Source organism: Epinephelus lanceolatus, chromosome 1 (assembly GCF_041903045.1).
Source record: "Epinephelus lanceolatus isolate andai-2023 chromosome 1, ASM4190304v1, whole genome shotgun sequence".
In the NCBI taxonomy this organism is placed as follows: domain Eukaryota; kingdom Metazoa; phylum Chordata; class Actinopteri; order Perciformes; family Serranidae; genus Epinephelus; species Epinephelus lanceolatus.
The window spans coordinates 17978172-18003585 of NC_135734.1; the positions used below are offsets into that span (position 1 = coordinate 17978172).

Below are 25414 nucleotides of genomic sequence, written 5' to 3' on the forward strand. Positions count from 1 at the left end.
TTATCTGAAGCTGGGCTGCAGGGGCAGCAGGCTGAGCGAAGTATTCCAGACATCCCTCTCCCCAGCGACGCTTTCCAGCTCCTCTTGGAGGACCTGAGGCGTTCCCAGGCCAGACAAGATATGTAATCACTCCAGCGTGTTCAGGGTCTGCCCCAGGGCCTCCTACCCGCTGGACGTGCCCAGAATACCTCTAACAGGGGGCGCCCAGGAGGATCCTGATCAGATGCCCAAACCGCCTGACCTAACCCCTTTTGACGCAAAGGAACAGCGGCTCTATTCTGAGCTCCTTCCAGATGTCTGGCTCCTTACCTTTTCTCTAAGGCTCCCTTAGAGATAGGGTAAGCCACCCTTCGGAGGAAACTCATCTTTGCTGCTTATATCTGTGATCTCATTCTTTGCTCATGACCACATTTGAGGGCTGGGATGTAGATGGACCAGTAAGTTGAAAGCTTTGCCTTCTGGCTCAGCTCTCTCTTCACCACAACAGCCTGGCGCAGCACTTGCATCACTGCAGACACCACGCCAAACTGCCTATTCATCTCACGCACCATTCTACCCCCACTTGTGAACAAGACACTGAGATCCTTAAAAGCTTTGCTCGGGGCAGTGATTCACTCCCAACCCAGAGGGGGCTGAGAACCATGGCTGCAGACTTGGAGGTGCTGACTCTCATCCCGACCGCTTCCCCACCCCAGTGCCTGATGGAGGTCATGGTGTGATGAAGCCAACAGAACTGCATCATCTGCAAAAAGCAGAGATGCAGTTCTGAGGAAGTGAATGATCATTTGTATATTAATTACTAATCCTGTGTTAGTTTTTTCACATGCCTCCAGGATGAACAACGACTCCAAGAATTCTTGATGAATTGGAGTAATGGGGGCTGCGTTTAACAACAGCAAAACTATTTCAAAACATCTGTTCACAAACTCTCACACAACTTGTGGAGTATAATCCATGTCTCATTGATCCAGTCATATGCTCAGTACTTCCCAAAGACATGCATTTTCACTACAAGTAGTGCGCCTGGGCAAGCATGTGACCTCTGTGCATTCCTTTGAGCAGAGCTCAAACACCTGCACCTGCCCAGGCATGGTACTGGTATGCAGAAGTGTTTTAAAAAGTAAGGTTTAGGTGAAAAATCCATGTGTTTGGGAAGTACTGAGCATACGACTGGATAAATGAGACTGGAATTATACTGCAAGACTTGTGTGAGAGTTTGTAAAATAGATGTCTTGAAATAGTTTTGCAGTTGTTAAACGTGCCCCCCTTTAATTCCAATTTATCAAGATTTTTTTTTCTGTTTTTGGATTGTTTGTTCAAAAAAGTTTTCTTCACCAATTCAACATGAGATGGGGTGAGGAACTGATATACAAATGATCATTTTGTGGGTGAAATATTCCTGTAATTTGACATGAATTCCAGCAAGAGATTCAAATATCGGTTTAAAGCTTTAAGAAATACAATAAATATTTGCATTGTAATGATATGAAATCAGGTAAGTTGAATGAATGCTGTCAAAACGATTAACATAATTTGCAAATGGTTTGCACCACTTCAATTTGTGCTGGGCAAAACCAATTGGCAGATAACAATACAGCCACCTATCAGTGTATGTTACATTTGGAAATGTTCATTCACAGACACCTGAGAAGGAAACTGCTCTTGCCTCACACTGACAGGATTTCACATCTCCTTAGTGACGCATCTTGGAGTCATCACACTTCAACCAGTCCTCTGCACCAAACAGTCATGCGTCACAACACACAAACTGCCAGATGAACTGAGTCAACAGCAGCACGTCACACTGTCAGTCACTTCCTGAGTGAGTTGTGGCTCTGCATCTAAAACTCCGAAAAGGGATTACCTCCTCTAATTGAGAGGGATGTCATCAGTGCCCTGGACAGGAGACCACTCTGTTTGTTCCCCTTGACATGAGATGCCCCTGTGTTTCCCCTGACTGAAGGGTCATGTGGGTTAAACGGAGGATGTATGATGGGTCACTGTGGTCAGAACTGGTGAAAAAACACAGGAAATTGGAACTATTGAGTTTCACCTTCTGACAAGGACCCACTGTGCTTGTTAAATACTATTAGTCAAAGATAATAGTCAGTAAGGCCCAGACTGTAGGAGCCAGAAACAAGGGTTATATTCAAGTGACCCCTACATGTTCTTATGAGACATTTTTTATCTATCTGGCTTGATCATTCATCAATTTAAATGTGTGTTTTAATGTACTTGAAAAGTTTGCATGAAAAAACTATCATTACCCTGATCTGATTTGAATCTGTTGTCAGTCAGACTGACAGTATTTGGATGTGGATATGGGTAGTGCATGTGAGCAGATGAGCATCAGTATTGTTTGCAGGTGATAATTGGTACTGGCTGTGTCTTCTGGACCTTTTGTCCCGAGGGACCGTTAATTTCATCACAGGGAACACAGGGACCAAAGGGTCAGTGATGGGCGGGGCAATAGGGGAATGATAATGGAAATGTGCGTTGGGAGGGGTACATATATTTAGGAGGAAGATGAGGTTGAGGAGAATCTAGACAGTAATACACTGGTGAAACTGTGAGACACTGACCGACTACAGGGCAAGCAGAGTGAGCTTCTGGCAGGACATCAAGAGACACCTGTAGTGATAAAGTTGTGAGAATAAGGTAAGTATTTTTCATTACAATTCCACATAGCTTTATTGTACTCTGTTTAAAATGTATATTGTTATTAGAGTAAATATGAATTTGAATATTGTTGGAAACCTGGTGTTACCTCCTCTTATTATCTCTCAGGGTAAAGATGACTCAAGATTGGATATTTTAGGCTTATTATTGTTCAGCTGTTTAATATTTGTCCTAAGAACTCTATAAGAACTCTATAATTATCACAGCATTGCATTTGGGAAAACTGAAAGTTCCTAAGATGATATCCCACATAACAATGTTTCAAATGCAAAAAAATTTGGCTTATTCATGGAAGGCAAACATTGTAAATTTAAACTACAGTGGAACATGATCAAAATGGAAAAATAATTCAGCAAAATGCAAAGTTGCATCAAAAAATAATTCAGTCTAAATATTAAAACTCAGAGCATTATCATGTCTGAAGCCATAATGGTCTTACTGCAAACTATCAGAGCTTTCTGATAGCTGCTGTTTTCATTGCATGAAAAGCAAAATCAAAGATGCCTTTTCAAATTTAGTTCCAACTTTCTGCTGCACAAAAGCTATTCCAGATTTGAACTGATGGATAATACAATTTACAGTAATTTATGAGAGTATTTAAACACTTGAAATTTGTGTAAATTTTCTGTATCAGATACCAAAGGATCAAAGATAAATAGCCTTTTATAGTCAGAGGACTCTGACAAAATGAAATAAATTTGCACTATATGTTATATGTGTGTGTGTGTATATATATATACAGTACAGGCCAAAAGTTTGGACACACCTTCTCATTCAATGCGTTTTCTTTATTTTCATGACTATTTACATTGTAGATTCTCACTGAAGGCATCAAAACTATGAATGAACACATGTGGAGTTATGTACTTAACAAAAAAAGGTGAAATAACTGAAAACATGTTTTATATTCTAGTTTCTTCAAAATAGCCACCCTTTGCTCTGATTACTGCTTTGCACACTCTTGGCATTCTCTCCATGAGCTTCAAGAGGTAGTCACCTGAAATGGTTTCCACTTCACAGGTGTGCCTTATCAGGGTTAATTAGTGGAATTTCTTGCTTTATCAATGGGGTTGGGACCATCAGTTGTGTTGTGCAGAAGTCAGGTTAATACACAGCCGACAGCCCTATTGGACAACTGTTAAAATTCATATTATGGCAAGAACCAATCAGCTAACTAAAGAAAAACCAGTGGCCATCATTACTTTAAGAAATGAAGGTCAGTCAGTCCGGAAAATTGCAAAAACTTTAAATGTGTCCCCAAGTGGAGTCGCAAAAACCATCAAGCGCTACAACCAAACTGGCACACATGAGGACCGACCCAGGAAAGGAAGACCAAGAGTCACCTCTGCTTCTGAGGATAAGTTCATCCGAGTCACCAGCCTCAGAAATGGCAAGTTAACAGCAGCTCAGATCAGAGACCAGATGAATGCCACACAGAGTTCTAGCAGCAGACCCATCTCTAGAACAACTGTTAAGAGGAGACTGCGCCAATCAGGCCTTCATGGTCAAATAGCTGCTAGGAAACCACTGCTAAGGAGAGGCAACAAGCAGAAGAGATTTGTTTGGGCCAAGAAACACAAGGAATGGACATTAGACCAGTGGAAATCTGTGCTTTGGTCTGATGAGTCCAAATTTGAGATCTTTGGTTCCAACCGCCGTGTCTTTGTGAGACGCAGAAAAGGTGAACGGATGGATTCCACATGCCTGGTTCCCACTGTGAAGCATGGAGGAGGAGGTGTGATGGTGTGGGGGTGTTTTGCTGGTGACACTGTTGGGGATTTATTCAAAATTGAAGGCACACTGAACCAGCATGGCTACCACAGCATCCTGCAGCGACATGCCATCCCATCCGGTTTGCGTTTAGTTGGACCATCATTTATTTTTCAACAGGACAATGACCCCAAACACACCTCCAGGCTGTGTAAGGGCTATTTGACCAAGAAGGAGAGTGATGGAGTGCTGCGGCAGATGACCTGGCCTCCACAGTCACCGGACCTGAACCCAATCCAGATGGTTTGGGGTGAGCTGGACCGCAGAGTGAAGGCAAAGGGGCCAACAAGTGCTAAACACCTCTGGGAACTCCTTCAAGACTGTTGGAAAACCATTTCAGGTGACTACCTCTTGAAGCTCATGGAGAGAATGCCAAGAGTGTGCAAAGCAGTAATCAGAGCAAAGGGTGGCTATTTTGAAGAAACTAGAATATAAAACATGTTTTCAGTTATTTCACCTTTTTTTGTTAAGTACATAACTCCACATGTGTTCATTCATAGTTTTGATGCCTTCAGTGAGAATCTACAATGTAAATAGTCATGAAAATAAAGAAAACGCATTGAATGAGAAGGTGTGTCCAAACTTTTGGCCTGTACTGTATATATATATATATATACATATATATATATATATATATATATATATATATATATACAATGCACAAACTGGTGCATAAAAATTCACCTGAAGAGGTTTAAATGAAGTCCACACCCCTGTAATCAAGTGTCCATTTCTGCCTCTAGGTGGGAATATCATGTGTGTATCTCGGCTGGTTTTGCTGCTCGGGCTGCTTCTATGTGTGGGGGCTCAGCTGTCCAGCGCCCAGCACTGGTCCCATGGTTGGTACCCCGGAGGCAAGAGGGAGCTGGACTCTTTTGGCACGTCAGAGGTCAGGATCAGTGTTTGTGTGCCAGTTTGCATTCTCATCTGCAGAGAATTTCCTGTTGAGAATGAAGGTACACTTTGTCTCTTTACCTTCCTTTATAGTCCTAAGTCTGCTCTCTGTGTCTCTCAGATTTCAGAGGAGATTAAGCTGTGTGAGGCAGGAGAATGCAGCTACTTGAGACCCCAGAGGAGAAGTATACTGAGAAACATTATTGTAAGTGTACCCTGTTGTTTCAAGTTGTATAAACCCTGATAAAAAATAAAAGGCATTTGAGCTGCCTAATGTCCCACTGTAATCAAAGGGGATTATGCAATCATGGCAAATATGTAATTAGCTGATGTACTCTTCAGCAAATTAAAAAATATATACAGTGGACATAACAATAGAAGTTGTACCACACTATATTGTGTCTGACTCTCATGTGATACTGTGTCACTCTTCACAGCTGGAAGCCTTGGCCAGAGAGCTCCAGAAGAGAAAGTGACAGCTTTCCACCCTACACTGCTTTTCTACCCTCCTCTTCAGTGCCCTTGTCTTCATGTGAAACAACTTTATGTTGATCCTCTGATCTCGTCCATTTGTTTTATTTGTCAGTAAAGTTGTTTTCCAGCCTTACATGGATTTGTCCTGTAGCAAACAGATGTTGATTGTTGATTGTAATGACATAATAAAGTATCTATTTTGATATTACATTTTATTCATTTTTGTGTCCACAATTTTCTAATGGCATATAATGTTAATAGTAAAATATTGAGGAAAAAAAGTAGGAGCCTTAGATGTTGTAGAAACAGCATAAATAAATAAATTCAACATGGCTGAATTCCATTTAGTTGTTTCAGTTTCAGGGTCCGTGTAGTGTGCATGTTGGTGGGGCACATCAAGAGAACAAATAAAAAGGCCTTCTGACAAATACTCAAAGAATCCACACTGATAATTGGTAGAAAAGGCATATTCATTTTTTGTTACTTTCTTTTTAAAGGTCCAGTGTGTAGGATTTAGTGGGATACATTGGCAGAAATTTAATAGAATAAAAAGTGTGTTTCATTTAGTGTTTAATCACCTGAAACTAAGAATCATTGTGTTTAACCTTAGAATGAGCTGTTTATATCTACACAGGGTGCGGATCCTTGTCCTTGGAGTCATCAACCATGTTGTACTACCATGTTTCTACAGCAGCCCAGAATGGACAAACCAAACACTGGCTCTGGGTAGAGCCAGTGTTGGAAAAACAGTGTTTTTACCAATTTAAATCACTTGGTCCATTTGTTTTGGAGAGGAAGAGACTTTTGTCAGCTCCTGGTAAAAACCTCCTAAACATGTAGAGTTTAAGTTATCAGAGAAACGGGTGACCACAGATTAAATCACCAGAGAACAGTAGGTGAGCACACATTAGCAGGGGCTGGGCTATCAGACCCTCTGCAACGTTCCAAATAGTGTCAGAGAAACACAGATTTGTAACATGAAACTGCTTCATTTGGTGTTTTTACCAGTTTAAATCACCTGGTCCGTTTGTTTTGGAGAGGAAGAGACCTCGGTGGATAACTCAGCTCAAGGTAAGAACCTCCTAGACAATAAACACTGAAGGAATTCTTACCCACAGAAATTTCAGCTGGTTGCAATCTGCAATCTTCAGAGCTCGATGCCACTAAATCCCCCGAAATTACTGTTCCTTTAAAAGGTTATTTATTTGTCTTTCATAAAACATATTTTGATTTTTGATTTTAGGTAAACTACATGAAATCAAAAATATATTAAATGCACAGATGAGCGCAGTGTTTTCATAGCCTCATTATCTTAAAAGGTTTGTTTTGGATTCTTCATACAGTCTACGGGATTATCCCAGTCACTGTATAGATAGTATACAGTGACTAGACTGTACATGCTATATAGCATAAAGTACACAGACTGTATAGTATAGTACATAGAATATAGTATACAGCAACTAGACTGTATACAATATATAGCATTAAGTACACACAGACTCTATATAAACTGTAGCCTATATACAGTATACAGTACTTACTGTATACATATATATATATATATATATATATATATATATATATATATATATATATATATATATATATATATATTATACAGTGAAGTACATAGGCTGTATATAGTATAGAGTACATAGACTTTATAGGTTATATAGCATAAAGTACACAGACTGTACTATAGTATACAGTGCACTGACTGTGTATACAGTATACAGCACATAAACGGTTTATGTTATATAGTATGAAGCGCATAGACTGTAAATATAGTATAAAGTACATAGACTGTACACGTTATATAGTATAAAGTACAGACTGTACACGTTATATAGTATAAAGTACACAGAATGTGTATACAGTATACAGTACAGTCTGGATTATCCCTCAAAGCCAACGCCATAATACTACGGCATCACTGCGCATGCACCAAACAGCTAAGGAAAAACATGGACGACAGAAGTGTCTGTACTCTGCAGCTTGCGGAGTCAGACGCTCAATATAACACTACTAGTGCACCTAACGCGGCTTCTGTCACAGATGCTGACACAGTAATAAACACTAAAATAGATAGCACCCAGGTTGAAGGTGAGTTTTATCTAGAACGTGAGAATTCAGCCGTATGGTGTGCTGCCTGCCGAGCCAACGTTAGCTTTTTTAGCTAACTGGTTAGCCAGCTCAACAGTCGAGTGAGCTAGCTCCTTAGCTAAATACGCTAATATTAACTTTCTAACGGTCGCTGTAACGTCAAGAGTTGGTGAATATTTTATAGCGGTCCTTGCGTACATGAGCTGTAAACGATATCGCCCATTAAAAAGTCTAAATCCAGCCAGGTCGTTTCCTAGGTCCGGAAATGGTTGGCCAGTTGCTAACGTTGACTGTACTGCGAGCTAACTCAGTCCCCAGCCCAAAGTGCCTTTTGGTTTGAACTGGTCACAAACCAGTGGTGAAGGTTAACTGGTAGGACAGCTAGCGTGTTTTGGTAACGGAGGCCAGCCAGTAACTTAATACAGTTTAGTGACATTAACCCTCACTCTGGCTACTGATGGCAACTTAATTAATACTTAATGTTACTAGTCAGATCAATAGAGCAACACACCAGCTAGTGGAAACAGTTACAGTCAAATATAGCTTGTTGTGTATAAAGACATAACTAGTATTGTCAGGTTGACAGTGAGTTTGAATGATATAAGACCTCATCAGCTGATTTGTCAGTCAGTCTGACCTTAAAAATGTCCATCTGTCCCTCACTTGGTGGTCTCGGTCACCAGTGGCATGATAAGATAGGGTTAAACATTGTACATGTAATTTGAGATACAGTACCTACAGTCTCTGTTCTCTTGGTAACTGCTACTGTGATTATCATTTGGTAAGTACAGTATTTGAAATGTATCAGCACACTTGGCTATTTAGGCCAGTACCAGCGTGTCTGTTAATTATTTTATTCAAGGCAGCTTTAATTCATGGCAGCTGTTACTGTGTGGAGTACAGAGGGATATGCTATTTTAGTATATAATTATTGTTTTACGTTGGAGAAGTTGGCAAGCTTAAATTGTGCCAACACACTTTAAGTATTGTGAATCAAAACTTGAAAATATAGCACTTAATTTCAGTGCTTTAGTTTACTTAACCTCAGTTTTATTTAATCTAAGGTAATTGTCAGTGTTGATCAATATTGTAGTTATATTTTGATTTTTTTTTTTTTTTTTTTTTCCAGTTACTTATCCGGTGACAATTGAAATTACATATATACTGTACTTATATACAGAGGAAAAGTGAGCACATCTTTGCAGATAAGACACTGTCACTAACATTTTTTTAACTAATTAATTAACATGACAAGGTAATTGATTTTAAACTGGTATTTATTTATTTATTTATTTATTTTCGTGGACTCACTATGGGAGTAATCGACTGATTATTGTTGCTTTAGTTACAAACTTTTAGTCACCATTAGTCGTAAAAGCGTATTTATCAGTCCTATCTGATGATCAGATCAATACAGCATAGGGTGTAAAAATCATACTAAGAACCATTATTGGCAGCAAGGATATAAACATATTAAGTTTCACAGTAATGTCTCAGTCCTTACTTATTGCTGTAATTTTAATTTAATCTCTTAAAATGAAGCTCACAAACTGATTCTTCTCAATGTTGGATAAATAGCCACACTAATAGCCAAATCTTTGCCCAAACAGTTGAGATATTACCAAATATTTATTGATAGTGTTATTGAAAGATGTTCCAAATGTTTGAGTGTTAAATAATTGTGATTCAAGTGAATATGAGTGGAGCATGTTATATTTCATTGATGCTTTCAGGGCAAATCATTCAGCATTACATAAATGCAGAAGTGCAGTGTGAGACATATGCATCAGGCATTGAGTAAGCAGACTGAATGCAGTCAAGCATAAAACCACAATTTTCTCACATAGTAACAGTATATGCTGCCGATGTTAAGAGATATTGCTGTATTGCACAGTAGCAGTTTTGTGTCCGTTTAGGGATTTTAATGAAAGAAGGATCACCAAGTTTATCTCTGTCCCAGAGTCTCCTTTTGGCAAATTATGTCATAGAGTGGAAAATGTGTTGCTTGAAATATGGCCAAAGGGTGTGGTTGCATCTTGAATGAGTGTGGAATTCAGTGAAATTTATAAAATGGTGAATTTCCATTGCACAGAAAGTTTTTGTTACAGTATATGTTTCAGAAAAAGCAGTTTTTCTTGCTGATCAGGGCAGATTGATCTTGGCAGAATTTCTGGCCTACAAAGACAAAATAATTTTGAATGTGGGATGAGACGTTTCTTTTATTCAGATAATGAAAACTGTACAAATTATGTTGCATTTTGCAGCTTCTAATTTTTCCAAAACGAATCTGTCTCTGTATCACTCAAAATCTGCCAAAGAGGAGGCAGATTTTTTTATGATGTATATCTCTTGCAAACAGCGTATGTTTTGTGTGCAGAGATAGTGTTAAGAATTAATGTAATGTACTGATTTAATAGCCCGCTATTTGTTCATTATGCCTAATTCACTGTGGCCTACTTGTAACAGTGACCATATATTGTGCCACACAGGAGACAAGAGTGAAGAGGAGCTGCTGAAGGGTCTCCTCACTGACGACTACTGTCATGTGTGTGAGGCTGTGCTGCTCTTTGAATCTCAGCGGGTGTCCCACTATGAGGTGTGTCCTGCTTTCCAGGCAGTCATGGAGCTACAGTGCAGTTTTATTGACCTCATAAGGTCGGAGCCTGTATAATAATGTCTCCTGTGTTCCCCGACTGCAGGGAAAGAAACATGCTCAAAAACTCAAGGTGTACCTGCAGTCCAGGAAGGCTGAGAAGACGAGCAAAGAGTCCACAGGGCCCCAGGTTAGCACTCGTTTAGAGATTTTACTCTTTGCATATTTAGGCACAATCTTAATCTGTAATCTTGAGCATTGAGTGTAACAGTAATAAACATAAACCATAATGCTGCAAGCATCTAATGGTAAGGAGGCTGAGGGCCATAGCTTTAATGATATCCTTCTTAGTATAATATATTACACATAAGAGAGAGGTACACAGAGATGCTCAAAGGGATCATCTAAGACCTCTTTTATAATTTTCTTCTTCTTTTATTGTTTTCACATTCAAGCACATATCTGTCTCTTAAAAAGCCAGTCTTGTGCCTGTGTTTTGCAGCGGACCATGACTACTGATAAGGACCATTTCTGTGAACTGTGTAACATGGTGTTTAGCTCCCACGTGGTGGCAAAATCACACTATGAAGGCAAAGTCCATGCAAAAAATCTTCGTAAACAAGGTCTCCAGCCCCAAGGCAAGTGTGGGTTGTGTGATGGAAAAAGTATAATAGTGAACTGAATACTAATGTTTACAGATTAACAGTGTTTGTTGACAGTATGGCTTGTCTGCTCAGGTTCTGCTTAACCTCCTAAGGTCCAACACAAACTAACTTAATGATTTTGTCGTTGCAGTCATAGACAGGTACACAGAGGTCCGTACTTTACCAAGTGTGACTTGGGAGCCTGATGATGCTGACCAGAAACCTGCCCCAGAGGGAGGTGTGGAGCATCTCCCGGACCCTGCCGCCACCACAACTACCCCCAGCACAGAGGTTGATCTGACGGACCCTAAAAAGTACTGTCCCCTGTGTGCTGCCTCGTTCAACAATCCTCAGATGGCTCTGCAGCACTACAACGGACGCAAACACCAGAGGAATCATGCCAGACAGGAGCTGCTCAAAGAGCTCGGAGACAATGTCCAACAAGGTAACACAGGGTCCTGCCACTCTGCCAAGCAGGAATAATAGGGTATCAGACCCCATTATGATATTGAGTCTATTTTGAGATTATTATTTCTAGGGCTTCACTTTTGCCATAGAACAGCAGTAGAGTGTCAGGGAAGTGGGAGAGAAAATGGGGATGAAACTCAGCAAAGGGACAGGTTGGAATTGAACCTGAGCTGCTGCTAAGGACTCAGCCTACATTGTGTCCTTCAATCTAACTGAGATGCAAGGAGAATAAAGTCAGTAGAGGATGGTAACAGCATCATAGCCCGATACCAGCACATTAATGATCAAGAAAATAAAAAAATTACACAGATATTTGAAACTGCAAATCCCCTCCGCCATGAAGATGTCGTCCCATCAGAGGTAGGTAATAGTTTGATAACCTTCTGACAAATAACTGGTGTTGACAAAACAACATTAATCCAACTGTGGATATGTTAAATTACAACATAGTAAAGTTAAATTAGTTAGCGACTGTTCGCAGTCAAACAGAACGTTAATCTTAGGTCTTGTGTCGTTTTTAGCCTAGAGGAGATTTCAATGTTATTATTATTTGGACATGACTTAGAAACTCACAAGAAACTAACTACAATCAGAAAAAGCGAAGGAAGCTCTATATCTTAGTGTTTATAAGCCATCATTTGATCAGTTATACTGTCTTTTCCTCCTCATCTCCCACCTCACCCACTCTCTGTCGTCTGCAGCCGACTCCCTGATGTGCCAGATGTGTAGTGTGCAGTTTAACTCTGTGGAGATGTACCAGGCCCACATGCAAGGAAACAAACACCAGATTAGGTAAGATCAAGACAAACACACCAAGTCCACTGTCACTGTGTCATTTATGCTGCACTTAAAATAATCCACTGTACTTCAGCTTGCCTTTCTAGAACTTCGGCAACATTAAGTTTAAGTTTATTTACTTGATTAATCCCCCTGAGGGGAAATTCAATGTTTTCACTCTTGCTTGTCAATTACACACAGGTCCAAAAGACACACACATGCACAAACAGGACCTATACATGCACAAAGTGGAGAGATGTCAGAGTGAGGGGCTGCCCTTGGTGAGGCGCCCCGAGCGGTTGGGGGGTTCGGTGCCTTGCTCAAGGGCACCTCAGCAGTGCCCAGGAGGTGAACTGGCACCTCTCCAGCCACCAGTCCACGCTCCATATTTTGGTCCGGACGGGGACTCGAACAGGCGATCCTCCGGTTCCCAACCCAAGTCCCTATGGACTGAGCTACTGCCGCTCCATTAAGTGATTTCTTTATATTTACATTCAATCAGATGAGTGTTACTGCCTTTTTAGCTTTTAGCTCATGTTTTGTTTTTCAGTCCACACTTTAGTTGTGTGGTTGAGTCCCATGTACTGAGAAGAGGTGGGTAGTGTGCACGTCCAACCCCAGCTGGGTACAGGTTAAGGACTAAAGACGCACAAGAACGTAAATGAAAGTTAGTCCACTCACTGAATATTCCAAGCATCATGTTATACTTACTGTTTGCCTGAGGACGACCCTAAAAGTCGAAGCGTTGTGTCCTGAAGTTTTCTCTATTTTGCACTATTTAACTATTTAGTTTGCAAACCACTTCTGTTTTTATCATATACACAGGCCCATGGCATAGTGTATATTGCTGTGGATGTGCAAGTAGAGTATGGTTTAACATGTTAACTGTCAGCACTTGATAAGCTGATGGTATGTTTTTTTGTGGTTAAAACAACACGTCATGGGGCTTTATTGTGACATCAACATTTTTCACCCAGTTGAATAGTAACTATATTTGCATGTTCTTGAGCAGGGAGAAGAAGGTTGTGGACCTGTGCAAATCCCAACCAAAAGACTACAGCACATTTGCAGATGAACTGGCAGATTACATTCAAGTCCAGAAGGCTCGTGGAATCACCCCCAAGGCCAGTCAAGTCCTCCCGCCAGATGACACACAAAAGGAGGATGAGGAAGGTGAAGAAGAAGAGGTAGTATTAAACCAGGGAGATATCACAGAACTGAACAAACCCATGCCCAGCCTTCCTCCCACCTCTAACCCTCCTCATCACTCCCGCCCTGGTGGTTACTACCCAGTGGAAGGGTGGCGTCCTCCATACCAGGGCCCTACCTGGCCGCCCCATGGCTGGAATTACAACTGCCCTCCTCCAGTCCTCCCACCCTCAGGCTCTGCTCTGTTCACCAGTTGGCCCACAAAGAGAAGGAGGCCCAGAAAGCAGTCGAGCTCCTCCTCGTATACTTCATCATCTTACTCCTCGTATTCCTCCTCTTATAGCAGTAGTGACAGTGACAGTGAATACAGGCGCAGAGAAAAGAGGAGAATTAGGAGACCCAGGAGAGAGAAAGACAGGAGGGGAAGAGATGAGGACTTAGACAAGGAGGAGAAGAGGAGGAAGCGGCGGAGGAGGGGAAGAGATAATGACTCAGAGGAGAGGAAGAGAGAGGGATCCGGAGGGTCAGAGGAAGGGAGGAGGAGAAAAAGGCCCAAAAATCATGGCAAGCGGAGAAGACGAGAGAAGAAATCCCGGGAGAAGGACTTTGAGGTGGAAGGAGGGGAAAGGGTGATGGACAATTTAATGCCAGGTGACGTGACGGACAATAGAAAAGAGCCTGAAGTGCATTTTCAGGCTGACATGAATGTTGAGCAGGGGGAGGGTGGACAGGACGAGCCAGCAAAACCTAAATACAAGAAAGAGAAGAAGAAAACGAAAGAGAAAGTGGACACTAGAACAGAGGAGGAGAAACTATGGGATGACTCCATTCTGGGCTGTTAAACTGAGAAGGCCCAGTTTGACTGTGTCTGTTGAACTGCTGACATTTAGGCAAAACGTGAAGTTATCAAGAGCATGACACTGAACATCTCACAAACTGTCTATATTAAAATGATCTTTATAGCAGTTAACAAAGCAGTTTTTACTCTCTGCTCTGACAGCCCCAAAGTGTTATTCTCCATAGGTGTGCTAGCTGGCTAGCCATGTTTAGTTAATTTGTGTTCATAAGGAATAAATGAATTCCTCTCTTTTCAGTGTTTGGAGGAGCTTCTCACACATATTAACAACTATAATAGCTTTATTTTTCACTATGACACTTCATGTCTTCAATTGAATTCATTTGCACATTGTTATAATTTGTTTCCTGTAATATTTAAGATCTCCTTTTTTTGCCTATCATTTGAAGTGTTTAAGAAGTCCTCTTGACCTCTTGATGCATCAGTATGTTTCTGTATCTGTGCTTCTGACAAGGATTTAATAGACTGTGATCCCTTTAGCAGCCTGTGGTTGGTGCTGTTGAGCTTCATTCAGAGCATCAGTAGAGCAAATAAAAGCACATAGATATCAGAAGCTTAGTTGTTTCGTTTCTTTCGAGGCTCTGCTTGCCATCACCCAGAGGTACATAGGGCTGAAAGACAACTATCAGAAAAGAAATGATGAAATACATAAAAAGTTCTCTGCCTGCTGCACGTCAGAATTATATTAAAAAAAAGAAGGAGAGTGCGTAGACATTGCGTCAGTCTACACTGCATTGTCTTCATGTGCATTTGGTATGGATGCATTTGCACATCCAAACAGCTCATGTTTGGGGTCAGACAGGTGCAAAAAGTCAAATGAGGACAGCTCCTTACAAACTTCAAATTTCATGTTCAAAAGTAACCTGTTTATGTCGCTTAAATGTGACTGAAAAGAGGCAATGTTGAGATTCACTTGAGTATCCACTCGTTCTCTGGACTCATAAAGATACGCTCAAACAATGTAGTTCTTGTAAATAGACCTAAAGATTCTAAAATAGTCTAACAGAGTCTGCTAATACATAGGCTGGACACACCTCAGTTTGATCTCTTTGGCACAGCATACTAAGGGCTCCGACACACTTTCTGCGTTGAACGTCTGCAGACAGCATGTGGTTCTATTTATTATAATTGAGGGTCCATTTCAGCAGTAAACATGGGGGGCTGGGAGGTGAGATGACTGTCCTGTCCCGCTACTGCTGACATCGGGTGAGACTGAAAAAAAGAAGGAGGCTACAAGGACTAGAGTAAATATCTGTCAAAAATCCAACTTAAAACTGACCTTAACTTGATGAGGTGGCTGAGGCCGGTTTGACCACAGTGTTTTAGACTGGACTGGAGTGTGGAACAAGAGACCGGAGCATTCGCAGTCAGCGTGCTTGCTATGCAGATTGTCTGCAAGTTACAAAAAACAGGCTGTAAGGAGGTCTTTGTGGACCCTTGTGGACGTGGGTGGATACAACACACACCCTTGTGAACATGCATACGTTGAAACCATAAATTGGCCTTTATTCCTAAAAAAAAATGTATTGTCTTTACACTACTCTTTATCTCTTTAAATATCAGCTGGGTGGTTTGTGGACCACCTTGCAAAACTTAATCTCTGAGTGCAGAGTTCCCACGGTCATGGAAAACCTTTAAAAGCCAGAATTCAACAAACTCATTTTCTAGGACTGGAAAGGTCATGGAATAAACTTAAAACATTCGGAAAAGTCATGGAATTTTATTGTGTGTAATGAAATTGTTACAGTAATCTTCTATAGATAACCCTCCAGGTAATGTTCATGCCACCTAGTTGAAATTGTGTTTAAAGTTTGAATCTGATATGTTTAAATAATGATGGGTAAGTGGGGCAAGAAAAGTAATGTTGTGACCGTGTCATTTAACAGGTAGTATCAAGAATCCCAAACTTTCCATGCCCATGCCCACTACTTTTAAATTGTGCAGCATTTTTGAGATCGAGCAATTGACATGGGCAGCCCAGAGCATTCAAATGTCAGTCAGAACACCAATGTGAACTTTGGTAGTTTGACAGTATGGAGCTTTTTTTTTTCCCCCGAGCAAACTAAGCAGCGGGCCAACCGAACTGTCGACTGTCACTCCCCCACTTTGGGAGCTCTATTGCTTCGTGTCTGCAGACTGCCTATAATGATATAATTTAACATTTGGAGTAAAGTACACTCTACTGTCCTATTCTTGTCATAAGTTGTAAATGGTCATTGAAATTTTAATATGGGTCCTTGAAAAGTCATGGAGAATTTTTTGAATTTTGTCCACGAAAATGTGGGGTAACCTTTTAAGTGCTATGCAGATGTAACTCTCAGGCAGCTTTATAAGTTACTACAGCGAACTAGTTTGGCTTTGTTCATTTCTAGAAGATTGGGTTTGCAGGCACAGACTAAAATTATGGTCTAGTATTAATACTCATGATGTTGGTGCCATAAAAACCTTCCACAACATGCTCAAACAGGCCTACTTCTACTTATTTGTTCAAGGTTAGGTTTTTGAGGCCCAGTATTTGGACTAACTCTGAAGTTTTGGATCTGTGTGAGTCATTGCTGTACATCAGATATTTGTATTAGGATCCTGAGAGCAGAACTGTACACATTGCTTGTTGGAGCAGAAGGACATTCGTATCACAGGATTCAAGCCAAGTGTTGTGAAACAAAAACATGCATGACACAACTTGCTAGTGTGTCTCTAGGTTAAATGATTGTTTGAAATCCTTAGATGACTTCTTAATTACTGTTCAAGGTAGCAGTGTTGATAGCAAAGGAAACATGTGAAGTGGCAGAACAGTTGGTGTTAATCTGCTACAGAAGTCCTGTAAGATGAGAAACGTCTGACGTGAGATATCAACTTTGTTTAAAGCAGTGCCACAGAGAAGCAAACAAACTCTTCATTCTGTAACATGTGCAGTAATATGGATGTAAAGTGTCTTTTCTGAAAATGCGACTACTACTTTCAACAAAATTGGCAGAGAAGAGAAATGAAGGCTGCTTTTGACTTTATGCGTCGGAGCAGAGAGACCAACAAAGGCTTTCTAGCTCAGCGATGTGTAAAGAGCAGCTCTGAAGCCCCCTGAGATCTCCTGTTTTCAAAGAATCCTGTGGTCTCGTTCCCTGTCTCGCTCGAGTCTTCGACCCCCATACAGCTATAGGGTGCCCACATCCTCTCACTTTAAGACCCCCGCCAGACCGTTCTAAGCCCTATCCTTTCACACACACACACACACACACACACACACACACACACACACACAAAACAATCCAGAGGCGAACAATCCACAGACAACAGTCAGATGATTCAAGCTCTTACTAGGTTTATCAAGAAAAGTCTGAGTTCTGGAGATAATCGGACATTTGAACAGTCAGTTCTCGTTTTTGAATGGCCACCCCAAAATGTAAATGTCAAAAAATGGGACATAATGCTTTAATATGGACTGACGGACTGAAAGTTAGGTTTTTACATAAGATATCAACTGCAAGGAACTGTGTCTCCCTGACACTTTCTAATGCAGCGTACCTCCATAAGGCATTGCGATATCACTTAGACAGTCTGAATGATTCAGGGTTTATAAAAAGACTTAGTACTAAAACAGCTGGTTTATTAATCGATTAGTCAACTGTAAGAAAATTCATCAACAACAATTTTAATAATCAGATCATTGTTTAAGACAGTCATTAGGTAAAACTAACGTGGTGAGTTCTAGCTTTGATTTACATCATCATTATTTGGCAACGATTTGAAGACATCACCGTAGGCTCTTGCCTTACCGGTTTGTGACACAAATTAATTGATTATTAGACAAGTTATTTAATGCATAGCCCTAACTAACATTCAAAAGTCACGTTTCTAAATGTGTCTTCTTTACTTGTGTCGTGTCTGTAAAAGCCAGATGAAATTTAACATATATGCACGCACACATTGGTCCGTTGCCCCTGCATTTTCACTGAGAACAGAATGAATGAATTTAGAAAGTAAATGTCTCCATTTTATCTCCATAAGGATTTATATAACAAGACAGAAATGAGTCTGGACAAGTTATGGTCAACCGAAAGAAACTCAAACTCAACTAAAACTAAGCTGAGTGATGTTACTATTTTACTACATTTTCCTGATTTGAATTGATACATTTTTTTTTCTTACCACAGAGTAGAAGTCGAAATATTCAGAATGTATACGATTTGTTTTGCAAAAATGCTTTGTGTTACCTTTCTCATGCACAAATCTCACAGGGTTTTGTTGTCGTTCTGTCTTAATATATGTCTTGACACACTTTATACCCCGTACTCGAGGCTAAGTTTTAAAAAAACAAGTAATTTATAACACAGAACTGAAGAAACTGTACACACACACCAGTGGATATTTAACAATAATTTACAGAATTATGGATCAGGGATTGTATCACTGATCCTTCATTTCATGCACCTGAAGTTAAGGCTCCGTACATTGGTATTCCCTCGACGTGCACTGCAGTGAGGCATGAAGCTGCATATGTAGAACTCTGCTGAGCTCTAGGTCATGCACCTGGGCAGAGACCACAACACTGCAAACTGCTGCTCTGTGAATACACAACTTTTTTATTGTTTGATATGATAAGCTCGGATCAAACATCACCACATTTTCAGCTGTGTTTCATGATCACTGTATGTGTGTCATGTATGTTGAGCTGCATCTTTCTCTTTTAAAAATCTGCATCTCTGAGGTGAAAAGTTTTATTTGGCAGGTATATACTTTTTATACTTTTAAGTAAACGGAGTCGAGAATGTCAGAATCACATGTTGTATATTCTTAATATCTTACCCTTTCTGCAAGTTGTCTGTGATGTTTTATGCACATTTCAAATTTAGTATTTTTTTCCAGTTGTGTGTGTGTGTGTGTGTGTTTGTGTGTGTGTGTGTGTGTGTGTGTGTGTATTAGTACTTTAGCCCACTCTGATAGGCCCTGTGTGTGTCACACTGGGGTGTTACCTTGATGACACAGGGCCCTGTCAGCTCAGTTCCTCTCATCATCTCTGTCAGATAGTTAGCAGGAAAAGAAACTATCAGCACTGTATCTCAGCTACCACTTCGGATTCACAGGCGTGTACACAGACTGGCAACCGGACAAAATGATCCTCCTGCTACTGGCATGGACACTGTTGACAGCATCGCTGTGGACATCAGGTATGACCACTAAGTTCCTCTATCATCGCGTATGCCTCAAGCATTCTCGACATCGATACTCAGGGGCCTGAAGCAAGGGATGTGTTGTTGTCTTCTCAAACTGAAGTTGGTCTGATGTTTAACTTAAATTTTGTGTACATGCATCTAATACAGCCATAACCATAGTTTGTACTTAAAGGTGAAATTTGTTTTTAATAGTCCAGCAGATGACACAGACGATTTAAACAGAACAAGTACAGTGATACAACCGTAGTTATGGTCAAACTTCCATGCAAGTAGCTATGATGGTATATCTCAGAATTAAACAACTATACTGGTCTAAGTTACTGATACTGTTACATCAATGTAATGTGTACAATGTGGATTAGGTACAATGATGATAAATGAAGGTAACAGTACACTACATGTTTGGCCTCTGCAATCGCTCCATATCAATTTACATTTGTTTTTTATATGTGTTGTTGCTCTGTCAAGGCAGTGAAATTAATTTGTACTGTGTGGCGCAACTCATTAGATAAAAATTAAAACAATAGGTGTATTATAGAACGTCACGCAATTTGTGCATTTCATGTTGGGCAGAACAAAATGATCATCCAAAGACTCGACTACGAGTGAGACTTTTGCACACTGGAATCCTTTAAATCTCTGCTCATCTGTAGATATTTCATAAGACTAGTGATTGCAACAGGTATGTGCCTACATACCTGACTCAGAGACACACACACAGCAGGCATTAGAACTGAATCTAAAATTAGATGAAATAGCTCTTCCAGCGAAGGAACAATAAATCAGTCTCCCAATACAGCAATGTCAAAATGTCACCTTCACAGAGTTTGAAGTATGTACGAGAGGTTTCTTCATAGTTCTGCTTCATTTCCATTCTTGCAACACTTTTGGTGATAGTTGTGGAGTTTCTGTATCATACCGCCAGTTTGTGATGTTTGTGATTTCTTCTTTTTTGCTTGAAGCACGAGTAGGCCTCCTTGTATGTGCTTTTACTTAATTAGTCTTAATTTTGTGAGGAGAAACAGCAGATGTACTGGGTCTTAGGGATTTTCCTCCAACCTTTCTAAACACCAAATGATGGACAGGTCGGCTTGAGACAGCAAAACGAGATTAAATAACATTTTTTAATAATACATAATTCGTAGGAGTTTGGATGTTTGGCCCTGACTTTGTTACAAGGCAGTTAACGATATACGACCCTGAACATACTGGTTTGTAGGAGTTGTTTAGTGTACTATAAGCATGCGTCTGTCGAAATCTCAAACATCCCTCTCTTTCTACTTCTAGGTTCAGGCCAGGTTCTGCAACAAGAACCCGTCAAGGTTCTTTATCCTCAGATCCTCGGTACAGAGATTATGGAGTGTGACTGCACTAACATCACCTGTGACTACGTCTACTGGTTCCGCACTATGTCCAACCATCTCCAAGTACAGTACATAGGCAAATGCAACAACGCTGACCGTGATACCTACGGGGATGGTGTGGACGTGGCTCGGTTCAAAATAAGCAGGAGGAGCGGTGTGTCCTTTACGCTACGAATCACCAATGTGACAGAGAAGGACGCGGGGATTTATTCTTGTGTTCTCAAGGGCAGGAAAAACATGGAAATGTGGAAGTCAGGGATTCTTCTTCGGCCAGGAGGTTTGTATGCTGAAATCTCAAGTGCTTCATTTCCAGCAGTGAAATATTAAGTGAAATATCAAGCGGCAGTGAGAGTTAAGTGAGAGTTAATGATTTAAGGGGCTAAATGCACCCTCTGCATCTAAATCTGGTGCATTGTGACATCTTACTCAATATATTCAGATTTATTTTAAAAGGAAGATTGTCACTTCCAATAATGATATGATATCACGTACCATGTAACTACAGCGTCTCCAGTTTGAGTTTGTCTCATGTCCCCCTCTCTAAGTATGTTTCATGAACTACACCTCCTCACTGCCTACCATCCCTCAATAATAGTTTAAAATGTGATGTGTTTATTCCTTTTCTCCAGAGTTATTAAATTAAAAAAATCTTGGCGCTTCTTATAATTTCTCTTGCTTATCTGGGTGTGGAAGTCCAATACAACTGGTGCCGCTTGTCAACATGGATGCAGATTTAATGTAGAGTAAAAGAAATAGTAAAAAGTTTCTACATCATGGACGAAAAGAAAATAGTCGCAATAGATCGAACTATTTAGATGTGTGTGTAAAATGTACACATCAATCCATGAAAGTTTATGAGCTGAAAAAGAAAAAAAGAATCTGAACAATACCTGTCCACTGGCCTGATAGGACTGCGCTGGAGAGTCACACACAGACAGACGACGTACATGATGAATTTGTAGAGAGGATTTGTTAAATGAGATCCTGGTCTGGATCTTTTTTTTTTTTTTTTTTTATGATGGATAACGATGGTTAAAAATGGGACGGGTTAAAAAATTACTAGGTTTTTCTTTAATCTTTCCCTAAAAGATTCTTTATATTTGTCACTGCTGTTAAGTAATGATTTGTCTTTATGGTTGTTTGGTGTTTATCTTACAGTGATCCCTCCAACATTACCGCCAAAGCCAAAAAACAAACCCAAACCACCAGTAAAACCAGTTTGTCGCTGTCCTAAGAAGAATTCTCCACAGGGTAAGTTATTCGAATTTTTTTATAATGTTAATGTGGCAGTGTGAAATTTGTATGACGCTCTGCTGCTTACAAATGTGATGTTATATGTGTGTTATGATGTACAAGTGTTTTTGTCTATGAATTTAAATATTGGTGGAGATTCAGGAGGTAAAGTGGCCATATTCCAGTTGGAAGGTCAGTCCCTGACCCTTGCAGTCTACATGTTGAAGTGTCCTTAGGCAAGATACTGAACCTCAAATTGCTTTTGATGGCTGCCCATCTGTGTGTGAGGTCTTGGTTGTGGTATCTGATGGTGCCACCTTGTATAGTAGCCTCAGCCACCAGTGTATGAATGTGTGCGTGAGTGGGTAAATGGCGCTTTGAGCGGTCACTAAGACTAGAAAAGCGCTATATAAATGCAGTCCATTAACCATTTATAAATCTTGTGCTCTCAACCAACATTATTTTGACATAATAGAAGACGATGTAATAACAGATTGTGCTGAAAGATATAACCATGTAATGATTGTTTCGCCGATGCAGCAAGCTACATACATCTGAATAAAACCATATATGTTTGTTCCAGATGGCTGTGGCTCCCTGGTTCTGTGGCCGTTGGTTGGACTTCTGGCGGGCCTGGCTTTAGCTCTTATCTGCACACTGTACTACTTCAGCCGTGAGTAGTGATTCAGCACATTTTGCTCACGAATGGTTGTCAAACTAGTCGAACACTTTTGAACTATAAAAGTAAAAAAATATTGTGTTGTATCTCTGAAGTGTTTTCTCTTATGTTTGTGCATATTCTTGCTTATAGGGCTACCCAAAAAGTGTCGACACCACTTTGCGAAGTAAGTAGTTTGCTGTAAATGCTGAACAGATCTTTAATTTTCCCTGTATAAACAAAAACTGTAACTTTTTGGATTCTTCACATTATGTTCCAAACTTCATTCTCTTTCTTTTGTTTTTCACCATTAAGGAGGAGGTAGACGACCCGAGGCACTGGATCTACAGCTTATATCTGACTCAAAGTATGTACCTCATGGGTGTTATATATTTATTCAAACATAAAACATTTTTTGTTTGTGGGATATTTATCACCATACAAAATGTATATACAACCGATACAATTTGTACATTACCCAGAGGCTTATGCAGTAGGAATATTAAAAATCGTTTATACACACTAATGCCTGGCTCTGTGATTGCAGGGGCTGAAGTGCTTCACTTGAGCCAGTGGCAAATGAAGGACATGAAGACCCCTGAAGATAAACTCTGCTAACTGCCAGCGCTTCAACAGCAAAATGTGCGAGAGTTTTGTTCTCAAGAGCAGTAGCCGTGTAACATATTGTAATATACTGACTGTGTTTTTTTGTGACATATATTAAAAGATAGCTCCTGTGCCATCAGTTCGGAGCTCTGTGCGGTAACTTTTCACCTAAAATACTTTTTGACATGTCAATATGCAGATGACATCATCATTTATCGAGATGATTTTTCATTGCAGCAGGTTTGTGATCTGTAGCTTCGGTTTTTAGATAACTTTTAAATCAGAACAAGAGGGGGCAGGGCAGTTGTTGTTGTTTTTTTAATTGAAGCCCAAACCTCATGTTTTTATTTACTTACAAAATGCACATGAAAAAATAAACAGATGAACTAAAATACAGTGTTTGCTGATTTGCTTTTTTTCTCTTCCGTATTTATTTGTCTTTTCTCTTTCATAGTATTATCAAATGTTTTGTTTAAAACAGCACTGTCAAGTTGATTTTTTTTCTGTGAGCATAATTCTGTCAAGTCAATAAAATTGTATATTTCCAACCATTAATTTGCTGACTTTCTTCTTTTTAAAGGTCATTAACATGTTTTTATTTGTTACTAAAGACATCTTAAACATTATTTTGAAGGATTCGTGCCTCTTTCACATACAGATATGTGCCACATGCAGAGTTACCCACAGAATTATGACAGTTTGGGTTTGACATGTTGCTCAAGGGCACTTGTGCAACAGCAGGAATGATACAGGTATAACCTAGAGGAGAAATGCTGCATTTGTCTCCAGTGACAGTTATGAATATTGCAGATAGCCAAGAACTCCTCTTTTAAAGTGTTTGTAGTGTTGCGTAGTGTTGTGTCATGTCATTTCAGTGCACGTGTATGGAAAAGAAGAGAAAGAGTTTTGGAAGTGGGTGTTGTACATCCATTGTCAATATTGTGTTTTGCGGAAGTTGAGTAGGTGAGTGACAGGGTTTGGTTTCTTCCTCTACCTTTGATGTGTAAACTTGCATCATATTCAGTTTCTGTTGAAATACTGACAGTATGTGCCAACAAGCTTTATTGTTATAATCTTAAAATACAGGCTGCAAAGTTGTTTTACAGCAAAGTGTGTGTATCTCTTACTCTCTCTCTCGCACACACACAAGCACACACACACACACGCACACCTGTGCGATTGAGGAGTGTGAAGAAACGACTGAGTTGGTGGTTGTTCAGGTCTCAGGGAGTGTGCGCGACCCTTTCCTGTGTGCTAGAGAAGAGAGGAGAGGCAGAGCCGTGTTCACTGAGATACTATCGCTTCGCTCAGCTTTGAGCTCTTCATCTAGTCTCCGAAACAAAAAGACCGCAAAAATACCACAGACCGAACCACAAGCACTGACAGAGACACAGAGAGAGAGAGAGACAGAGAGCGAATGACAGAAAGAGCGTTACAGTTTTGAAATGAGTACAGTAAGAAAAAATAAAGATAAAAACTCACAGACACTTCTTGTTGCAGTGTGTTTTATTGGATATATATAAAAATAAGATACAAGATACATCACTGTTGACTATGCATACATGTGTGTACGTTTCCATATATGTTTGTGAGATCCAGTTTGAGTTTTAGACCTTGAGAGTGAGGACATTTTTGGAAAGTGAGGACCTTCACTTCACCTTCAGACTGACCTTTAAAGACCTGTTTGAGAATTCAGACTTGGATTTAAGGTTCAGGCTTGAATTGGCTTTAGGTAAGGGTTGGGGCTAGGCATTAAGCTGTGATAATGAAGGGTTAGAGTAAGGGGCTAAGGTGTGCATTATGTCAATGAACGTGTCCTCACAAGTGTTGAGGTACAGAGTTGTGTGTGTGTTTGCTTGTGTGTAGGTGGGGCAGAGTGTTTATTATATAATGAATCATAAATTAGTATTGTAGTAAATCATAAGGACAGCAAGGGATCACTTTGATTCCTGTGATTAGGGTAAAAAGTGGTTAA

At 40.1% G+C, this 25414-nt stretch overlaps 3 protein-coding genes across 3 annotated transcripts; all 3 read left to right on the forward strand.

The window, feature by feature from the left end:
* Positions 1-2550: 2550 nt before the first annotated feature.
* On the forward strand, positions 2551-6025 carry gnrh2 (gonadotropin-releasing hormone 2). The gene is made up of 4 exons (XM_033627681.2): positions 2551-2658; positions 5193-5338; positions 5465-5548; positions 5781-6025. Exons 2-4 carry the CDS (start codon positions 5204-5206, stop codon positions 5817-5819), a joined length of 258 nt encoding a protein of 85 aa, XP_033483572.1. The 5' UTR covers positions 2551-2658; positions 5193-5203; the 3' UTR covers positions 5820-6025.
* Positions 6026-7768: 1743 nt separating this feature from the next.
* On the forward strand, positions 7769-14957 carry zmat1 (zinc finger matrin-type 1). Its single transcript, XM_033627680.2, has 7 exons — positions 7769-7920; positions 10410-10516; positions 10620-10703; positions 11016-11151; positions 11309-11602; positions 12327-12417; positions 13415-14957. Exons 1-7 carry the CDS (start codon positions 7782-7784, stop codon positions 14391-14393), a joined length of 1830 nt encoding a protein of 609 aa, XP_033483571.1. The 5' UTR covers positions 7769-7781; the 3' UTR covers positions 14394-14957.
* Positions 14958-19420: 4463 nt separating this feature from the next.
* Positions 19421-23982, forward strand: cd8b (cd8 beta). The gene is made up of 7 exons (XM_033627699.2): positions 19421-19572; positions 20866-21219; positions 22101-22193; positions 22759-22848; positions 22987-23020; positions 23149-23200; positions 23381-23982. The coding sequence occupies exons 1-6, from the start codon at positions 19518-19520 to the stop codon at positions 23156-23158; spliced, it is 636 nt and encodes a 211-aa protein (XP_033483590.1). The 5' UTR covers positions 19421-19517; the 3' UTR covers positions 23159-23200; positions 23381-23982.
* The last annotated feature ends 1432 nt before the right edge of the window (positions 23983-25414 follow it).